Below are 22,400 nucleotides of genomic sequence, written 5' to 3'. Positions count from 1 at the left end.
GATCAGTCAATCGAAGATCATGTTATAGAAGATCTTTATATAGTCCTATTTATGATTCAAACAGATCATTCAAAAGCAGATCATGATCACATTTTAGCTTTGATCGTAGATCATTATATATTCACATTTTAGCTTGAGACGAACCATCTATTATTTTTTATTAATTGCTCCTACTGTTTCTTCAATAATAAACATGTATTTATAAACAAAATATTATCTAATAACTTATAATTGTTTTTATTTTATATAAGACACTTCTACAAGCATTATTTAAATATCCAAAAGGGCGTTAACATATGATAGAGGTCTGTCTATGAGCCAGCTTGACAGCCTACTACGCAAACAGTATTAAAATTCAATAAAAGATTTTGGTACGTGCATAAAATGTTGTCGCTTTAATTTAGACATAATTTATTGTAATTGTTAAAAAATATAATAAAAAGTATAGATGCGAATAAAAAACTTAAGAAGCACTTATAATATTAAAAAAAAAACAGTTAAGTTTAAAAAGCTAAAATAAGACTTGATGAAGATCTATGAAAGAAGTTTAATTAAAACTGAAGCTTAAATAAAACTACTTTAAAACCTACAATAGCCACAGACAAAATTATGTTGAAATATCCGAAATTAATTGCCTTTTTTGGAATTTTACAATCCATTTAGAATACGCAAAAAATTCCGCACAGACAAAATTAAGCCGAAAAATAAGAGCCATTAGTTAAGTTTTCATTTAGTTTAATTCGAAAAAAAAACTCTTTTAAATACAAATATACTTTTCTAGGTAAACTAAACCAAAAAAAAAACATGTTAACACCATAAATTTTAGTCTTATTTACAAGTCCATTGACATGACATGACGTGTTGTTTTGTTTTAATTCGAATTTTTTTTTTACATTAAGCCTACACTAGACATTCTTGCTGCTTACTGTTCACAAACAGCTGAACAGCTGAAACTAACTAATTAAGCGTTTATTTTTATTTTTCTTTTTATTAGTTCATTTGATTTTTATTTGTTTAAAGACATGTTAATGATGTTAGATTGTTAATTTATACTAATTATATGATTAAAGATTTAGATAGCAATTAAATTTGTTAAAATATATTGTAAATAAATTGTGAATATTTAGATATAAATAAATGTAGAATTTACTTAAGGAATTTTTTCAATACGATTTAATGATTTATTGTCTTTAGTTAACAATTAATAATTCATTAAGTTTAAGTTTTTATTATTATTTTTATTATTGATTATAATTAAAATGAAATTTTTGCACAAATATTTCAAATAATTAGCATTGTATGTATTATTGTTGAGATAAAAAGAACGAGGGTTATGGGAAAAGGTATTGATGTTTATGAATACTTTGCATTTCAGTCATATTTAAGCATCAATTGTAGATCTTTTTGCACTCTTAAATGAGCTTCAGGAGATCTTTATATAGTCCTATTTAAGCTTTAATCATTGGTCTTGCTATAGTCTTATTAAAGCTTCAATCGTAGATCTTTAAATAATCCTATTTAAGCTTCAATCGTAGATCTTTAAATATACCTATTTAAGCTTCAATCGCAGATCTTTAAATAGTCGTATTCAACCTTCAATCATAGATCTCTAAATAGTCCTATTTAAGCTTCAATCGTAGATCTTTAAATGGTCCTATTTGATCTTCAATCGTAGATCTTTAAATAGACCTTCTTAATCTTCAATTGTAGATCTCTAAATTATCCTATTTAAGCTTCAATCGTAGACCTTTAAATAGTCCTATTTAAGCTGCAATCGTAGACCTTTAAATATTCCTATTCAAGCTTCAATCATAGATCTCTAACTAGCCCTATTTAAGCTTCAATCGTAGATATTTAAATGGTCCTATTTGAGCTTCAATCGTAGATCTTTAAATAGGCCTTTTTAATCTTCAATTGTAGATCTGTAAATAGTCCTATTCAAGCTTCAATCGTAGATCTTTAGATAGTCCTATTTAAGCTTCAATCATAGATTTAAATTTTATGTGACAATTTTACATGAAGTTAACCGAGGATTTCGAAAAAGTGGGCATGAACAATTTTTCTTTCCCTAAAAAACTTGTATGGACTATTACAAACATTTAAAAAAAAATTGCAAAATCGGTTTAGGAGTTCATTGATTTTTAAAAAAAGTGGGCGTGGTAAATTATTACGTTGAGGCCTTAGAATATTGATTTCAACACGCAGTCAAATATTATTGAAGTTAAAATAAATGCAAATAAACTTTTCCACTCTGTAATAGCTTTTGTTTTGTAAATTTTAATATTCCTTCAACAATAATTCCAAAGTTTAACACTGCCTTTATTGGAATATTATAGCAATATGGCCAATATAGCGAAAATCTATGTACTATTTTGTTTTGATCTCCAAAAGTGGCCAAAAACTTTCTGTTTAGCCCTCGTGCAGCTGCATAATTTTATTTGAAGTATTTTTAAGGGATAATATAATTCATATTGTAATCAATTCACTTTCGTATGTTTATTATTGAAGATAAAGCTTGTACACAAAATAATTTTACTTTTAAAAAATACAAAAATAGGAGAATTCTATCGCCGACTGAAAATTTACTATAGAAATAGGAGAAATTTATCGCCGGCTCCAAATTTCCTATAGAAATAGGACAAATCTATCGCCGGCTCTAAATTTCCTATAGAAATAGGACAAATCTATCGCCGGCTCCAAATTTCCTATAGAAATAGGAGAAATCTATCGCCGGCTTTAAATTTTTCTTGTAGAAAGAGGAGAAATCTATCGCCGGCTTCAAGTTCCTTTAGAAATAGGACAAACCTATCGCCGGCTTGAAATTTCATATAGAAGTAAGACAACTATATCTCCGGCTCCAAATTTCCTATAGAAATAGGACAAATCTATCGCTGGCTCTGATTTTTCTATAGAAACAAGACAAATGTATCGCCCACTCCAAATTTCTTATAGAAATAGGATAAAAATTAGGAGAATTTTATTGCCGGCATCAAATTTCCTATAGAAATAGGAGAAATCTATCGCCGGCTCCAAATTTCCTATAGAAATAGGAAAAAAATTAGGAGAATTCTATCGCCGGCTCCAAATTTCCTGTAGAAATAGGACAAATATATCGCCGGCTTTTAAATTTCCTATAGAAATAGGGAAAATCTATCGCCTGCTCCAAATTTCCTATAGAAGTTAGACAAATCTCTCGCCAGCTCCAAATTTCATATAGAAATAGGACAAATCTATCGCCTGCTTCAAAATTCCTATACAAATAGGACAAATCTATCGCCTGCTTCAAATTTCCTATAGAAGTTAGACATATCTATCGCCGGTTCCAAATTTCATATAGAAATAGGACAAAACTATCGCCTTCTGCAATTTGCCTATAGAAATAGGACAAATCTATCGCCGGCTCCAAATTTCCTATAAAAATATGACAAATCTATCGCCGGCTCTAAATTTCCTATAGAAATTGGTAAAATCTATTCCCGTCTCCAAATTTCTTATAAATATAGGACAAATCTATCGCCTGCTCCAAATTTCCTATAGAAATATGACAAATCTATAGAAATATGAGAATCTTTTGCCGGCTCCAAATTTCCTATAGAAATAAGAGAATTCTGTCGCTTAGCTCGAAATTTCTTGTAGAAATAGGAATTGAGAAATTTTACCCAGCGACAAATTTCCTATAGAAATTTATACAATTACTAGTTTTTATTGTTAATTTTCTTGCGTTTACACCCTTTATGGATTCATTTATAATAATTTATCAATTGATATAAGTAACACACCCTCTCAAAGCAATAGGCAGTTTAAAATTCATTTATAATAAATTGCAAAACTTGCGCAATTATTGCGAAATAAAGGCCGACAATTTTTATACAATTTAAAAAGGCACTTTGTTGTTTTAAACCCGATAAGGGCGTATAGAGAAATTTTTTTCAAAAAGGGGTAGTTTTAAAATAAATACAGAAATATTCAAAATTTTCAATTAGTTTATGCATTAACTAATGCATTATAATAATGTCCTCTCTGCTCAACACCAAATGTGTTGAAATACTTTAAATAACAATATTCAAAAACCACTTTAAACACTTGTAAATTTCAAGTATCATTATTACTTATAGCTCTTAGAATTTAAATCTTCAATGATAGCTCTTACTTAGCATTCTGTTCCTGTTAAGTATTTTCTAATCCACTTATTTTAAAAGTCTTAATACAGCCAATTCCAAATACGCCCCCAACTCTCTATGCCAAATGGCTGTTAGATTTATTTAATATCTGTATATTGTACGAGTACACAATTGCTTAATAATTAAATAGTATTTGTAAAATAATTTTCAATACTTCTCTTATAATATGAGAATATATTAGCATATTTGTATTGTTTAAATCACTACAGTTGTGTGTATTACGTTAAATATTCTGTAAAAATATTTTAATAAATGGAAAAACAAATACATACATTACTATTATGTTCGAATGTCAAATATTTAATAACTGGCACATGCCCTAAGCAAATATTGAAATATTTTCATTTAGTACATATAAACACTGAAAATAAACTAAATGAATTTTATAAAAATTAAGGTGGTAGCTGGTGTTTGACTATAGATTTTCTAGCTCTATGGGAAATTTGGAGCTGGCGATAGCATTCTCCTAATTCTATAGGAAATTTTAAAGCCGCCGATAGAATTTACCTATTTCTATAGGAAATTTGGAGCCGGCAACAGAATTCTCCTAATATTTCTATTGGAAATTTGGAGCTGGCGATAGATTTTTACTATTTCTTTAGGAAATTTGGAGACTGCGATTGATTTTTCATATTTCTAAAGAATATTATTAGCCGGCGATAGATTTGTCCTATTTCTATAGGAAATTTCGAGCCGGCGATAGATTTGTCCTATTTCTATAGAAAATTTGGAGCCGGCGATAGAATTCGCTTATTTCTATAGAAAATTTGGAGCCGGCGATAGAATTCGCTTATTTCTATAGGAAATTTGGAGCCGGCGATAGAATTCTTTTATTTCTATAGGAAATTTGGAGCCAGCGATAGAATTCTCATATTTCTATAGGAAATTTGGAGCCGGCGATAGAATTCTCCTATTTCTATAGGAAATTTGGAGCCAACGATAGAATTCTCCTATTTCTATAGAAAATTTGGAGCTGGCGATAGATTTCTCCTATTTCTATAGGAAATTTGCAGCCGGCGATAGATTTCTCCTATTTCTATAGGAAATTTGAAAAACGGCGATAGATTTGTCCTATTTCTATAGGAAATTCGGATCAGGGGATAAAATTCTCTTAAATCTATAGGAAATTTGGAGCCGGCGATAGAATCCTCTTATTTCTATAGGAAATTTTTAGACGGCGATAGAATTCTCTTATTTCTCTAGGAAATTTGGAGCCGGCAACAGAATTCTCCTAATATTTCTATAGGAAATTTGTAGCCGGCGATAGGTTTTTCTTATTTCTATTGGAAATTTGGAGCTGGCGATATATTTTTCCTATTTCTATAGGAAATTTGGAGCCGGCGATAGATTTGTCCTATTTCTATAGGAAATTTGGAAACGGCGCACAGAGGGGCCAAACATACTAATTTTGCGGATTAATTGAAAAAACAAATTTCAAGTATCGTGAAAACTGAAAGTGCCAGCTTAAAGAGCACAAAATTCTACATTAGCAGGCAAAAAATTAATGTGAAATATTAAAAGGTATTTTTATAGTCACATGTTGAAATTACATATTGTGAGAAAAAACCTCAAAAATTTATAAAAAAAAATAAAAAATTCCGCAAATAAATACTATTTGTGATAGGTAGTTTAAAAAAATTAACAAATCTAATTATGCAAGCATCAAAATCAGGTATTTATTGATATGTTTTGGTTAAATTTAAATTTGAATTATTTGTGGAGGTGGCTTTGATATTAGTTTTTATATTGGAAGTGCAAAAAAAAATGAATTTTGTCAGTTCAAATGGACATAAAGTTATTAGCTGGGCTCAGCTGGGCAGAGAATTTAATATAATTTAAAAGCCTGGACAGTTAGGCGTTGTTTCAGACAAAATTAGGTTGCGCATCGCTGCGCCTCATAAGTTATATGTAAATTAGTAAAAGCTTCACCCTTTAAGTCTACCATCAAAAAGCACTTTGCGATTCTGATAAACGTTTTATTGCTGTCGTTGTTGTTGTTATTGTTATTGTTATTGTCATTGTTTTTTTTTTGTTTTATAAGAGATGTGCAAGTGTTGTGATTAAAAATGCGAGAGTCACGTGTGAGTCAGGCCTGGACGTGGCTATATTCTTGTATTATAATGAGAAACAATAATAAACTTTTAGCAATTACTTTTCTTTATTTCAGTTTAGTTTTCCATCCATTGATTTTCTAATCGTGAACGAATAGCACGCGGAATTTTAACAATTTAACTCTCATGCACTCACGCTTGTATGTGCTTGTATAAAAGTTTTTTTGTGATTAATTCGAAGTTTTTTCTTGTGGTTAATACGAAGTCATCCGATAGCAGGCAATTTAGCTTAATAAAAAAATCATGTTAGTGAGAGCGATCGCGAGAATTTTAAAGTTTTATATCGGGAGCCAGTTATCACTCACGTTCAGATCTGTAGTTTTTATATTGTCTCATTTCAAATATTGTGTTGTATAAATTTCAAAGCAGTGCATTTAAAGTTTGCAAGTCTTTTAGTGGCAGGAGTTGGGAAAGATCTCTATTATTCAACCGCCCATTACTAGTTAATATAATGATATCATCTTAGAACAATATGGTAGTTTTTTTATCAATAACATGTATAAATTTAGTGTGTCTCACTGATGTAGTTCTATAGATATAGGAGAATTAATAATTAATTTGTATGGGGGGAACCCGATTCTACCCTCGTATACCCTTCCGATTTTGGCGGAACGTGTAGTTTGTTTTTAGAGTTACGCGCAGCAAATTTAGTGTGCATAACTATTGTAATTCTATAAATATAGTACAGTTAATAATTATTTTATATGGTGGGTAATTGACTTCCCCCTCCTATATCCCTAAAATTATGTTACAATATGCGGATTGGTCTAAAGGCTACCCACGTAAAATTTTGCGAGCGTAGCTATTATTGTTGTTGAGATATTAATAAATCCGTAAAAAAGGGGCATTTGACCCCACTGTGCGGCGAATGAATTCTCCCATTTCCATCAAAAATTTAGAGCCGGCGATTGATTTCTCCTATTTCTATAGGAAATTTGGAGCCGGCGATAGATTTGTCCAACTTCTATAAGAAATTTGATTTGTCGGCGATAGATTTTTCCTATTTCTATAGGAAATTTGGAGCCGGCGATAGAATTCTCCTATTTATATAGGAAATTTGGAGCCGGCGATAGAATTCTCCTATTTATATAGGAAATTTGGAGCCGGCGATACATTTGTCCTATTTCTATAGGAAATTTGGAAACCGCGAATGAATTCTCCCATTTCCATCAAAAATTTGGAGCCGGCGATAGATTTGTCCAACTTCTATAAGAAATTTGATTTGTCGGCGATAGATTTTTCCTATTTCTATAGGAAATTTGGAGCCGGCGATAGAATTCTCCTATTTCTATAGGAAATTTGGAGCCGACGATAGAATTCTTCTATTTCTATAGGAAATTTAGAGACAGCGATAGAATTCTCATATTTCTATAGGAAATTTGGAGCCGGCGATAGAATTCTCCTATTTCTATAGGAAATTTGAAAGACGGCGATAGATTTGTCCTATTTTTATAGGAAATTTGGAGCCGGCTATAGATTTTTCCTATTTCTATAGGAAATTTGGAAACCGCGAATGAATTCTCCCATTTCCATTAAAAATTTGGAGCCGGCGATTGATTTATCCTATTTCTATAGGAAATTTGGAGCCGGCGATAGATTTGTCCAACTTCTATAAGAAATTTGATTTGTCGGCGATAGATTTTTCCTATTTCTATAGGAAATTTGGAGCCGACGATAGAATTCTTTTATTTCTATAGGAAATTTGGAGCCAGCGATAGAATTCTCATATTTCTATAGGAAATTTGGAGCCGGCGATAGAATTCTCCTATTTCTATAGGAAATTTGAAAGACGGCGATAGATTTGTCCTATTTTTATAGGAAATTTGGAGCCGGCTATAGATTTTTCCTATTTCTATAGGAAATTTGGAAACCGCGAATGAATTCTCCCATTTCCATTAAAAATTTGGAGCCGGCGATTGATTTATCCTATTTCTATAGGAAATTTGGAGCCGGCGATAGATTTGTCCAACTTCTATAAGAAATTTGATTTGTCGGCGATAGATTTTTCATATTTCTATAGGAAATTTGGAGCCGGCAATAGAATTCTCATATTTCTATAGGAAATTTGGAGCCGGCGATAGAATTCTCCTATTTCTATAGGAAATTTGGAGCCGGCGATAGAATTCTTCTATGCCTATGGAAAATTTAGAGACGGCGACATATTTCAGATCTTCCTATTTCTATAGGAAATCTTAATACTCTTAATTGCATGACTAAACATACATTGTATCTAAATCAATTTTCATCTACATATTTAATAATTTACTAATTATACAATTATTTATTACAACACTTATTTTCACACACCTTCACACGACTGTGATTTCCCACCCATTTTATTTAATTTGTTATTGTTTTTGATTTTTTGTATTTTCAAAATCGATTGTGATAACTTTGACAGATGTTAGAAAAAGCTGTTCTCCCAATTTAGACACTTGAGGTGTTCGTGTTCATTTCAATGCATGATTAAGATTTATTTATGAGATCTATTGACAAACAAGTGATTGGAATGCACGTGTCACTTCAACATCATCATCATTATCGTTTAATCGTTTTTATTTTAATTGTGATTCGTTTTAAATATAGGAAACATTAAGTATTATCTATGTATGTATCGGGCTGGCTGTTTGGCTGTCCGTCCACACCATCCATTAGTAAGCCTGTCATTTTGATAAAATCGCTTTCATAAAGCAGTCAGTCAGTCATTCACTTGTTTATTTATTTAGTTACTTAAACTGTCAGTTAGCCGTTTTCTGAAAGAGAGTTAGGTGATGTAGAGGGTTTGAGTGCCTCACATACTAACCTACCTACATAACTACTTATATCAGCGAGTACACTTATGTTAGACAGTTAGTTAACTCGAGTTTGACGACTACTAGTCTTTGGTTTATTGTTGTTTTATTTGCTTTTGTTTTTGCTGAGATGATTAATGAAGCTGTTGTTTGGTTCCCTTCGCTATTCACTAGATACTCAAAGCAACAACAACAACTGATTAGTCTTTCTGAACATGCAAAAATAAATAATGACTTTTCATTTTAATTGAGTTTTTTTTCCCCATTTATGAATTCATTAATGCCGTGTGTTAAGGGGAGAGAGTAAAAGTGAGGGCCGTGGAAATAGTGTGTAAATATAAATATGTAAACAATAGGGTGATGTTTAAAATGGTAAAAATAAGAATTTCGTATAGAAATAGGAAATATCTAAAAACTATTGTAAAATTTTATTTAGAAATAGGAAACTTCTGGACACAAGCGACAAATTTCCATAGAAATATCAAAGATGTTAGCTACAAATGTCCTATAGAAATAGGAAATCTCTAGAGTCGAATTTCCTATATAAATATGTCCCCGGCTCCAAATTTCCTTTATAAATAGGACAAATCTATCGAAGGCTCCAAGTTTCCCATAGAAATATGACAAATCTATCGCCGGCTCCGAATTTCCTATAGAAATAGGACAAATCTATCGCCTGCTGCAAAATTTCCTATAGAAATAGGCAAATCTATCGCCAGCTCCAAAATTTGCTATAGAAATAGGTCAAATCTATCGCCGGCTTCAAATTTCCTATAGAAATAGGACAAATCTATCGCCTGCTGCAAAATTTCCTATAGAAATAGGTCAAATCTATCGCCAGCTCCAAAATTTGCTATAGAAATAGGTTAAATCTATCGTTGACTTTAAATTTCCTATAGAAATAGGACAAATCTATCGCCGGCTTCAAATTTCCTATAGAAATATGACAAATCTGTCGCTGGCTCCAAATTTCCTAAAGATATGACAAATCTATCGCCAGCTCCCAATAGAAATAGGATAATTCTATCGCCATTTCCAAAATTTCCTATAGAAAGAGTAGAATTCTATCACCGTTTCCAAATTTCCTATAGAAATAGGACAATTCCATCGCAGGCTCCAAATTTCCCATAGAAATATGACAAATCTATCGCCAGCTCCAAATTTCATAAAGATATGACAAATCTATTGCCAGCTCCCAATAGAAATAGGAGAATTCTATCGCCATTTCCAAAATTTCCTATAGAAAGAGTAGAACTCTATCGCCGTTTCCAAATTTCCTATTGAAATAGGAGAATTCTATCGCCGGCTCCAAATTTCCTATAGAAATAGGAGAATTCTATCGCCGGCTCCAAATTTCCTATAGAAATAGGAGAATTCTATCGCCGGCTCCAAATTTCATATAGAAATAGGAGAATTCTATCGCCGGCTCCAAATTTCCTATAGAAATAGGAGAATTCTATCGCCGGCTCCAAATTTCCTATAGAAATAGGAGAATTCTATCGCCGGCTCCAAATTTCCTATAGAAATAGGAGAATTCTATCGCCGGCTCCAAATTTCCTATAGAAATAGGAGAATTCTATCGCCGGCTCCAAATTTCCTATAGAAATAGGAGAATTCTATCGCCGGCTCCAAATTTCCTATAGAAATAGGAGAATTCTATCGCCGGCTCCAAATTTCCTATAGAAATAGGAGAATTCTATCGCCGGCTCCAAATTTCCTATAGAAATAGGAGAATTCTATCGCCGGCTCCAAATTTCCTATAGAAATAGGAGTATTCTATCGCCGGCTCCAAATTTCCTATAGAAATAGGAGAATTCTATCGCCGGCTCCAAATTTCCTATAGAAATAGGAGATAGAATGCCGGCTCCAAATTTCCTATAGAAATAGGAGAATTCTATCGCCGGCTCCAAATTTCCTATAGAAATAGGAGAATTCTATCGCCGGCTCCAAATTTCCTATAGAAATTGGACAAATCTGCCGCTGGCTCTAAATTTCCTGAAGATATGACAAATCTATCGCCAGCACACAATAGAAATAGGAGAATTCTATCGCCATTTCCAAATTTTCTATAGAAAGAGGAGAACTCTATATCCAAATTTCCTATAGAAATAGGAGAATTCTATCGCCGGCTCCAAATTTCCTATAGAAATAGGAGAATTCTATCGCCGATTCCAAATTTCCTATAGAAATATGAGAATTCTATCGCCGGCTCCAAATTTCCTATAGAAATAGGAGAATTCTATCGCCGGCTCCGGCTCCAAATTTCATATAGAAATAGGACAATTCTATCGCCATTTCCAAAATTTCCTATAGAAAGTGTAGGATTCTATCGCCGTTTCCAAATTTCCTATAGAAATATGACAAATCTGTCACTGGCTCCAAATTTCCTAAAGATATGACAAATCTATCGCAGCTCCCAATAGAAATAGGAGAATTCTATCTCCATTTCCAAAATTTCCTATAGAAAGTGTAGAATTCTATCGCCGTTTCCAAATTTCCTATAGAAATAGGATATATCTATCGCCGATTCAAATTTCCTAGAGAAATAGGATAAATCTATCGTCGGCTCCAAAGTTCCTATAGAAATAGGATAAATCTATTATCGCCTGCTCCAAATTTTCTATAGAAATATGGCAAATCTATCGCGTGCTCCAAAATTTCCTATAGAAATACGACAAATCTATCGCCAGCTCCAAATTTCCTATAGAAATAGGACAAATCTATCGCCGGCTCCAAATTTCCCATAGAAATATGACAAATCTATCGCCAGCTCCAAAATTTCCTATAGAAATAGGACAAATCTATCGTCGGCTTCAAATTTCCTAAAGATATCATAAATCTATCGCCAGCTCCCAATAGAAATAGGAGAATTCTATCGCCATTTCTAAATTTCCTATAGAAAGAGTAGAACTCTATCGCCGTTTCCAAATTTCATATATAAATTGGACAAGTCTATCGCCGATTCGAATTTCGTAAAGAAATAGGACAAATCTATCGCCCACTCCAAATTTCCTATAGAAATAGGATAATTCTATCGCCGGCTCCAAATTTAAAATAGAAATAGGACAAATCTAGAAGAAATCTATTGCCGGCTCCAAAGTTCCTATAGAAGTATGACAAATCTATCACCGGCACCAAATTTCCTAGAGAAATAGGACAAATCTATCGCCGGCTCCAAAGTTCCTATAGAAGTAGGACAAATCTATCGCCTGCTCCAAATTTCATATAGAAATAGGACAAATCTATCACCGGCACCAAATTTCCTATAAAAAAGGACAAATAAATCTATCGGTGGCTCCGAATTTCCTATAGGAATAGGAGAATTAAATCGCCGTGACCTCACGGTTTGATTCAGGAAGTACATAAATTGTAGTTACATTTAAATTCGAAGTAAAGTTTTTTTGCTTCAGGAACTACATAAATTGTAGTTACATTTAAACTTATAAGTGAAGTTTTTGCTGGTATGATTATTGCCTCCCTACTTGCTAGTAGATTTTATCTTTAAAAAAAAGTAGAGCATAAAATATTGACATAAGATTTCTTTTATTGATTTTTCTGTTGTTAATTAAATCTGATTAGTGTGCTTTACTTATAAAGCATTTCTATTATTTTGTATATAAATTTGTGCTTAATTAGTTTACGATAATAAAAAAACATTCAATTATAATGGTGAATAGAAAGACAAGCAACAAATTCAAATAAATTTTAGGCAAAATAGCTAAAAAAAAAAATAATTTTTGTGTAGCTTTTATTGTTTTGTTTAAAATTTAAATTATTGTTTATTTAAATTTAATGCTTTTGCCATTTATTTGGCTATTCAAGGAATTTTAAAAGCACCTGGTACCCTATAAACACTTTTATTTAGCCACATTTTATTTTCTATTTATTTGTCTGCTTTTATGAATATTCAAATGTTTTTTTGGAAGTGTCTGGAGAAAAAGTGCCTTCATAAAATAAAATCTCGTTAGAGCTGTTTCTTTTTTTGGTTTCTACATAAATTATACAGAATACATTACTTTTAATTTATGTATTGATTTCAGAGTTGAATTGATACACTCGAATATATGTGATTTGTAAAAAAAAACTATGACTTTTGCATTTGTAAGAAATTTATGGTGAGAAAAAATTGTCTTTATGCTGAAATTTTGCAGACGAAGCCTTTAAGAAATATTCTTTGTAAACATGAGATCTGTTAGATTACTTCTGAGTTCGTAGACTTGATTTCAACAGATCTTTCTTTATCAGTTTAATTTATCAGAATCTCAATATCAACTTTGAATTATAAATATCTTTTAATACAACTCTACTTCAACTCTTCAATCATGAGGATCTATGACGATACTTTTCCTCTGTAAGTGCTGGTTCACACACGTCAAGTTTACTTGCTCAAGTCATGAGTTTGTAGATGAGAGAGTTTACTTACGCAAGTCTTGAGTTTTTTGATGAGAGAGAAGAGGAGATTGGAAAGATTTTCCTTGTTTTCTTCCTCTCTCTTCTATAAATTGAAGACTTGCTCAAGTAAACTTGAGGTGTGTGAACCAGCCCTAAGTAGTATGTTGTATTTTTTTGTGTATCTTCTTAAAACATTATTATTTTGAAGTATTTATGCGCAAATGTTTATCTAGGCACGAAAATTCTAAAGAAAAATTGTATTGTTATTATTACTCGTATTTCCTGCTAATGGCTGTACGAATATTGTTATTTTTGTTTTTTGTGTGTTTTTAGAATAAACAAGCGAAAGAAGTATTTAAATAATTAAGAAATACCTTGTTAATACAAATGTTAAGAATTTAATTAAACGAAATGTTTGAACTGGAAAATAATGGAAAGTAGGTGGGCAAATAATGTTTTTTTTTTTTTTTGTAAATGAAAAGTACCTACTGCTTAGTTGAATTGAAAAATTATTTTATTTTATATCGTTCAAGCATCATTTTGGACATGCAAAATCGTCATTCAAGGTCTCTTGTCTTCAATTCGATTCGTATGGTACCCAATTTCTCTGCTTTTGAATGAATCCTACTGTTCGCAAATGCTTACAAATTGCTGATTGAGTAGCTCCCAATGATTTTCAAAGCTCCTGTTGAGTTTTACAACAATCTTCACGGGGTAGTGCCTCCAATTCTTGGTCTTTAAACTTTTTTGGCTGTCCTAGGCGATATATGTTAAAATCAAAACTCATCCGCACTAACCATCTCTCGCACGTTGAAACCAATGAAACACAATCACCATAAGCTTTGGTGAGCAATCGGTGTTCTTCAGCGGCACTTTATTTCGAATTAAAAAAGTAAAGAAAAACTTCCCACATATGACGCTTTATTAGCACAAAATTCGATTATAAAATTTTTTTATAAAAATTTCCAGTGCTCGAAACTTGTATTTATCAACAATGTTGATTAAACGCTGTTATTAACATTGTATGTAAGTATAACAACATTAACTGTTAAAGCTGCTAAAAGCTCTAGATAGATAATTCATGAAACTACTCGAAGATGGCACTTTATATATAAATAGTAACAGCAATGGTAATGTAGTACATTATAAAGTGTGTAAATTGTTGTGTAAATTTATAGAGTTGTTACAAATTTTAAACTTCAGATCGCTTTTATTTGCAATTAAAAGAATACCATTTATTTAAAGGCAATGAACCACAGTTTTTAAAAGGTAAAAACGTAATAATATTAAAGATTTTTTGGTGGAAAACGGTTTTACGAAAATTTTTTGTGAAAACACTTTTAAGTAAATGTGGTTTTATAATAAAATCGTTAAATTTGTGGATCAGAATTGAGCAATATCGATTATTATGAAAAACAAGTAAGAGAGCTATATTCGGCTGTGCCGAATCTTATATACCCTTCACCAAATTATACTTTAAAATAAATTTTTTTAAATATTTTTATGTAAATAAAATTTAATTTTTTTTTTAATTGTTTTTCAAAATTTTTTTTTTCGAAATTGTTTTATAATTTTTTTTAAATTTTTTTTTAACATTTTTTTTTTGGACAAAAAACTTTTGACAAAAAAAAATTTTTGATGAAAAAAAAATTCGGGTCAATAAATATTTTTCCCGATTTTGACCTATTGTAGGTCCAACTTACTATAGCCTTATGTACATCGTTGCAATGGACTTTGAAATATCTATCATTAGATATCCATATTGTCTATATTAATGACTTAGTAATCCAGATATAGATCAAAAATAGGTAAAAAATCGACGTTGTCCCGGTTTTTTGCTCATATCTCCGTTATTTATGGACGGACTTTTGCTGATTTTAAATAGCAAACTTCTCGAAGGCATGTCTGACAGAATTATTGAAGATTTGGATGCCGAAGATATCTGGGGTCTTCAAAAGGATCCAGAATATGAAATGAAAAATGTAGAAATTACAAACGGAATGACAAACTTATATATACCCTTCTCACGAAGGTGAAGGGTATAAAAAGAATAAATTTTTTTGTGAAGACGGTTTTGAAAACATTTTTAAGTAAAACAAGTAGGAGAGCTATATTCGGATGCACCGAATCTGATTCATACATCCATATATCGGGAATTCATCAGGCTCGGTTGCTATTTAAAATCGACAAAATCGGCCCACAAATGGCTGAGATATAAGGAAAAAAACGGGACAACCTCCATTTTTGCCCTATTTTTGATCTATATCTGGATTACTAAGTCATTAATATAGACAATATGTATATCTAATGATAGATATTTCAAATACCTTTGCAACGACGTATATAAGTAAGTTGGACATACAATGGGTCAAAATCGCAAAAAATATTTGTTAACCCGAATTTTTTTTTCATCAAAAAATTTAGTTTTGTCATAAATTCTTTTAACAAAAAATTTTTTTTTAAAAAATTAAATTTTTTTTTTTAAAATGAAAAAATTTTAAAAAAAATTTGGAAAAAAATGTTTAAAAACTATTTGAAAAAATAAAATTTAAAAACAATTTAAATAAAAATTTAAATTTTCTTTAAATAAAAATATTTACCTAAAAATACTTATTTGTTTTTTGGTGAAGGATATTTAAGATTCGGCACAGACATAGCTCTCTTACTTGTTTTTGTTTATTTTTTATGAAAAAAAACAGTTTTTGTAATAAAACGATTCAGACCGCTACCGCTCAGCTATCGTTGAGCTATGCTATCGAAACCGAAATTACTGCCATTTCCTTTAAATATCGATACCGATACTCTATAAATAATTATATCACAATAATGCTAATTTTTGATCATTGAAATCTACAATATTTTAAATATACGAGTAATAAAATACCACCTTTGTAAACTTATTTTCAATGTTTGTAAATTTTATTAAGAATTTAATTCCGGGTGAAATTAATGTTTTCATAAAACTACCGTTACGGAAATAACAGAAATTACCGTTACCGCTAAAATACCGTTGCCGAAATAATATAAATTAGCGTTTCCCTTACAATTTAACCGATTCGAATCAGTAACCAATTTTGGAAAAACTATTTTAAATGAAAATGGTTTAAAAATGTTTTTTTTTTTAAAGAAATTATTTGTAGAAAATGGTTTTTATATAAAAACATTTTTTGAAACAGTTTTTTATTGCAAGTAAATTTTTATACCCTACACCACCATAGTGGGGAGGGTATAATGCGTTTGTGCAGATGTTTGTAACGCCCAAAAATATTGGTCTAGCACCCACCTTAAAGTATACCGATCGACTTAGAGTCACTGAGTCGATTAAACGATGTACGTCCGTCCGTCTGGCTGGCTGGTCGGCTGACTGTTCATGTAAACCTTGTGCGCAGAGTACAGGTCGCAATTTTGAAGATATTTCAATCAAATTTGGTACATATTATTTTTTCGACCTAAGGACGAAGCCTATTGAAACTGGCTGAAATCGGTTCATTATTTCACCTAGTCCCCATACAAATGTCCTTCCGAAATTGGACTTTATCGGTCATAAATGTTTAATTTATGTATGTATCTCCACAAATTGAGCTCCAAATAAGTTTTATGTATACAAAATTCATGTCACCAAATTTTGTTACGATCGGTCCATAATTAGTCATAGCTCCCATATAGACCAGCTTCCGAAAATCACTTTAACGTGCATAAGTCGCTTAAAAATGTTGGTATACTCACAAAATTCAACATAGTTAACTTTAATATAGACGTAAATCACACGACCTAATTTCATGGTGATCGGTCCATAATTGGTCATAGCTCCCATATAAGGCCCACTTCCGAAAATCACTCAAATATATATATTATTGAAATTTTAAAAGAAAAATGTTTTTGCTCTTTTACTTAGTGTAGGGTATTATATGGTAGGGCTTGACCGACCATACTTTCTTACTTGTTTGTGTTAAAACTGTTTTTTGAGAGCTCCGGGTTTTGATATAAAACTGTTATTAATGAAAAAACGTTACGTACGAATTGCTTAAAAACTTTTTTTTTTAATTTGACAATAACAACAGTTTGTGACAAATTAAGATTTTTAGCGAAAACGGTTTTGCTTAAAAACGTTTTTTTCTTCTATTTTTAAGAAAAAAATTTCGTTTTTTCTTTTACTTTTCTAGAATAAAAAACGTTTAATTTTTGGCCCAAAATTGTTTTTTATGAAAACATTTTTTTTTGTGAAAAAATAATTTTTAGTGAAAATATGTTTTTGTGGAAAACGGTTTGACATAAGTTGTTAAAAAAGTATTAAGGCATAGGTTTTACCTGTTTTCTCCCCTAAATGATTTGAATTTCAAAAAAATACCACAGCCCTGCCTGCTAATTTTAAATTTTGTTCGTATCTGTATTACTTAGTTTAGAAGATAAAAGGTTACCGCTTTTACCCCTTAAACCTTCTTAGTGGAACTACATAGGGAGAGGGGAACCTATGGTCTCTACCTTTTGGCGTTTAGGCTGATCGATGTTTAATCAGTCAGTCACTCAATAACTTTAAATTTTTCTACATATAGATAGATAATCACTTTGTTTTAAATATTTTTTTCTTCTACTTACTTCTTGTCTGTTTCGATAGATTTATTAACATCCTCTCAATATCCGGCTTCTTCCATTGATCCGTATCAAAAGCCTGCTGATACGATGATGCCTTATACTCGTTCAGCTTATCGTGCACCACAAACATACAAAAGAAACACACCGAATTGCCCTTGATTTTCATATGTTCATTCTGATAAATTAAAGCGGTACGCGTCCAATTGAAACTGTCGATAATGGCACGCACAGCATTGCCCAAATTATTCGCCTGGGCTCCCTTTAAACGGGTCAATGTGGGATACGAAGACTCTTTGTTTTGAAAGTCGGCAGCATTGCCAGCCGATGTAAAGACGGGTATCTGCCAGACGCCAGCATAACGGGAAATAGGAGCCAAAACATATTCACAGGGCAGACCCCAGACAGCATTAATTTCGGGCTGTTGCATATAGATCTCAAAGAAACCCAGGGGACCATGAACCGAACTACAGTTGGTGTCCCGCGATATGAGCGTAAAGTCCAGGCGGGCATTATGAGCGAAACCTATGCGTTGTACATGATGAATGGCCAGCTCCAGAACTGCCAGAACTTTGAACAAAAGACAATCGTTTTTATTGTGCAGTTCATGGCTGGGCAGCAGCACGGCAAATATTAACTGTTTGTAGGGTACATTGTCCAGAGTGATGGTGGTGCCATTGCGAAACTTATGCACTCGATGGGGGGCTATGAAATGTTGCTGCAATTCGGTGACCGCCAAAGGATCACGGGATTTCGATTTAGATTTGGATAAATAGCTGGCATGGTTACAGTTGAGTTGTATGAAAATGATTTGTAATATAAATAGATGCAATAATGAGGGTTTTAAGAAAAATTTCAATTTCATTTTCTTAAACTTTGCGTAGTTGTTGATATTTTGTTGTTTGTTAGTTTTTTTTCTCCACTTTTTTTTTGGTTTATTGGTTAAATTCGTTGGGGAATCACTGTTGAGTTTTGGTTTTTTAATAAGTAAATTTTTGTTTTTGTTTGAGATTTATAATTTGTGAGATTTTTCGTTGTTTTCTTCAATTTTTAATGATTAATTTATTATTAATGTTTTCTTTCTTTTCATGGTTCTTTTTATTTTAGCTGTTTAATTTGTTTTAACATTTTTATTTAAATTGATTTTGAATCTTTTGAATTGCTGAAGTCAATAGTTGTTTAAATTTAAATTAATCATGTTTGTGGTTATTTTGTTGTTCACATTTATCACATTTTCTAAAAAGAATTTCATTTATAAAACTTTAGTGAGGCTTTCAAATTGAAGAAATCTTAAAATTTCTTTAACATGTGTTAAACTGTTTTTAAGGCTTGGAAATTGTTATTAACACAAAGTCATACATAAATACACATAGATCGGAAACTTTACTGTCAAAGACCTAACTCAGTTGTCTAAAATCTGAGTGGTGAAAATGTATTAGTAAAAAAAACTATGTGTAAACAAAAACATAGTTTTTTTTTACAAAAATATTCTCATCACTTAGGTTTTTGACAACTGAGTTAGGTCTTTGACAGGAGAGTTTCCAATCTATATGTATTAATCTATGCTTATTTACATTATTCATACTATTTTTCTTCACTTGTGTCAACTGAGTTAGGTCTTTGAAAGAAGAGCTTCCAATCTATGCTTATTAATATTATTCAGTTCTTGGTTTTTTTCTAATATTTTTCAATTTAATTTTTTTTCACTTGTGTCAATTGTTTTCTTAAATTCATATTTATTATCATTGTTAATTGAATTTTTACTACATTTTTTCTTAATAAATTTAATTTGAAAAGAAATATTATTGTTTTAAATTTATCGCTTTTAAATGCCGAATGGCAAGAGTCCACACGTCATGCGGAAATTCTAATAAATTTCGGCTGTCATGAGGTAAAATTTCTTTTAAATTATTATTTGCACTTGTTGGTTTGTCGTCTTTAACACATATTTCTGGCATTAAATTTTAATTTATCATCGTTGTTAGAGGGTTGTTTAATTTAATTTATCATAATTTTTATTCATTTGCATGTCAGCATTTCAAGGCACTATAAATTTCAAATTCAGGCCACTTTGGAAGCAATTCAAAACAATTTTTTTAATAAAAATATAATTCTAATGGTACGTTAAAAACAAAACTTGTAAATGAGAAATGTTTGTATGTATAAAAGAGAATCCTTACCAGAAGGGACAAAAAATAGCTATTTTCTAAATTAATTTTGCATAAGATTTTTGAAAGGGGCCATGGTTTGTGACGCTTCTGAAGAGTAATTGTAGGTTTTTTATATAGATATTTGGTATTGGTGAAAACCTTAGGACTAGAAGATTGATGTTTTAGTAAAATTAAAAAATTTTAAAAATTTTTGGACGTCATTTACCTTAAAAACTAAAAAAAATCAAAAATAAGATGATTTCTTATGAAGAAACATATAAAATTTGAATTAATATAAAATTTGAACGCTTAAAGATATCATAACAAAATTCGGATGTGATATAGAACCATATCTCCTTAAATCAATACCATTATAATTTTTGAAATTTTTTATTTTCAAATACCGAAATTCCTAAAACGGGGAAAATGTGTTCCAAAAACTGAGTGTTTTTAGAAAAGTATTCACTGTGTCTTTGTTTACCGTGGAATAGTAAAAATGTTTTGTAAGTATTTATATAAAATATAGGGCTATACAAATATGGAGATTTTTTGAGAAACGATGCTTTGGGTTTTTAGAATTTTTTACTCAAACCTGAAATTTTTTTTTCAAAATTGATCAAGTTTGAATAGGTCTGAGGTGGACTATGTCCCCTTATAAAAATGTCCCCATGTAAAAATTTAATATAGTCCCAAAGGAAATTTGGTTTTATAGCGACTTTTTTGGGAAAAACATAAACAAATTTAACCTTTTTACTTGTATCAACTTTGGATGCGTGTAAATTTTTATAGGGACGAGATAATAGGGAAAACTTAATATCTTACAGAGAATTTGCTAATACTGACATTCATAAAAAACTATGTTTGTCCACTTAACCCTCTTAACATTTTTATCAATGAAAATAACAGTGTTATGTAAATTCTCTGCGAGATGTTAAGTTTTCCCTAGTTAATTTGCCTCGTCAAAAATATAAGATAGACATGTTTTATATCAATGGATAGGGGATTTTGCCTATTTTTCAAAAATATATATAACTTTTGACAATTAAAAAATTCGTGGAATAGTTTTTTGAAAAATATGAAAAAAAAGTTTTTTTTTGAGTTTTTGCAAAGATACAAATTTTTCAAATTGTAAATAAATCTGTGTTTATGAATATTTTTTAAAGAAATTTTACAGTTACATAGATTTTTCTATTGGAAATAGAAAACTAAAAATAAATTTTAAAATTTGTTATTATTAATCCCGCAATTCCCAAAAAAGTTTTGAAAAATCTTAAAAATGGGATATTTTTAGTTTTTTGGCTATAATATTTATATCAGGGCGGGGTTAACGGAAGCCTTTGCCAAATAATTAAAAACATTTTAAGCCATCTAAAATGGGTTACTATATTTTGATATTGACTATGCGATTTGAGAATTTTTTCTCTAAAATTGAATTTTTTTATAAAAAATAGGTTTTTTTTTGGGATGAATCTGGTCCCCTCAGTATCAAACAATTTTATTTTTTTTTCATTTCAAATATTTCGTGTAAAGTTAGCTTTGCAAAAAGTATAAATTCCTTATGCATCTTCTTACAAATTTTTTGAAATAACTTCAAAAGAAAAAAAGTACTTTTTTTTACAAAAAACTAGCGAAAAATCGTTTTTTTTAATTTTATAAATTCAAATGCATATAACTTTGGAAGCGGTAATGATTTTTAAACAATTCTTTTTTGATGTGATATATACATTTGTTGTTGGTTTAATAAAAGAAAAACTGAGGAAATCAGTAAATATTTGGACCCACTGTTATCAAAAAACTGGAGTAGGTTGGGTAAAGTTGTTGAAAATTTAATTTTCAAATGCGAATATCTCCTAAGCTATAAGAGATAATTGATATCTATAGGAAATGTTTTGTAGTGCTCGACAAGGAGATTCTTTGTTTGTACTCAAACGTCGTTTCCAAAGAAATATTGGTCGATGACGCCACCAGCTCAAAATCTACACCAAACAGATGCATTGTACTTGGATCTCAAGTGGTCTGGATTAGTTCCTCATTCGACAATTTAGTTTGTTGATGCACCCATTCATCCAGAAATGGGCCTCACCTTTTCGAAAGATCTTCATTGCTCTTCAATATACTACTTAACGTTATAATGCTTATCAACATCCAATAGAAGAGGCATCATGTGGGGCCTAACTGGAGTCT

The 22,400-nt window shown here is 30.9% G+C and overlaps 1 protein-coding gene across 2 annotated transcripts in view; it reads right to left on the bottom strand.

Moving 5' to 3' along the window:
* The window catches only part of LOC135956021 (atrial natriuretic peptide receptor 1), a 395,833-nt gene that overhangs the window by 62,967 nt on the left and 310,466 nt on the right, over window positions 1-22,400 (bottom strand). The window contains exon 2 of one of the 2 annotated variants that reach the window (XM_065506493.1): window positions 18,073-19,302. The exons of the other annotated variant lie outside the window; for it this stretch is intronic. Coding sequence (XP_065362565.1) covers window positions 18,073-18,931 — 859 coding nt within the window. The 5' untranslated portion in view covers window positions 18,932-19,302. The remainder of the gene's footprint in view (window positions 1-18,072; window positions 19,303-22,400) is intronic. 2 annotated transcript variants of the gene reach the window in all.

Source organism: Calliphora vicina, chromosome 1 (genome assembly GCF_958450345.1).
Source record: "Calliphora vicina chromosome 1, idCalVici1.1, whole genome shotgun sequence".
Lineage (NCBI taxonomy): Eukaryota > Metazoa > Arthropoda > Insecta > Diptera > Calliphoridae > Calliphora > Calliphora vicina.
Note: the sequence above shows the minus strand (reverse complement) of the source record. Positions and strands in the feature narration are given on the sequence as shown.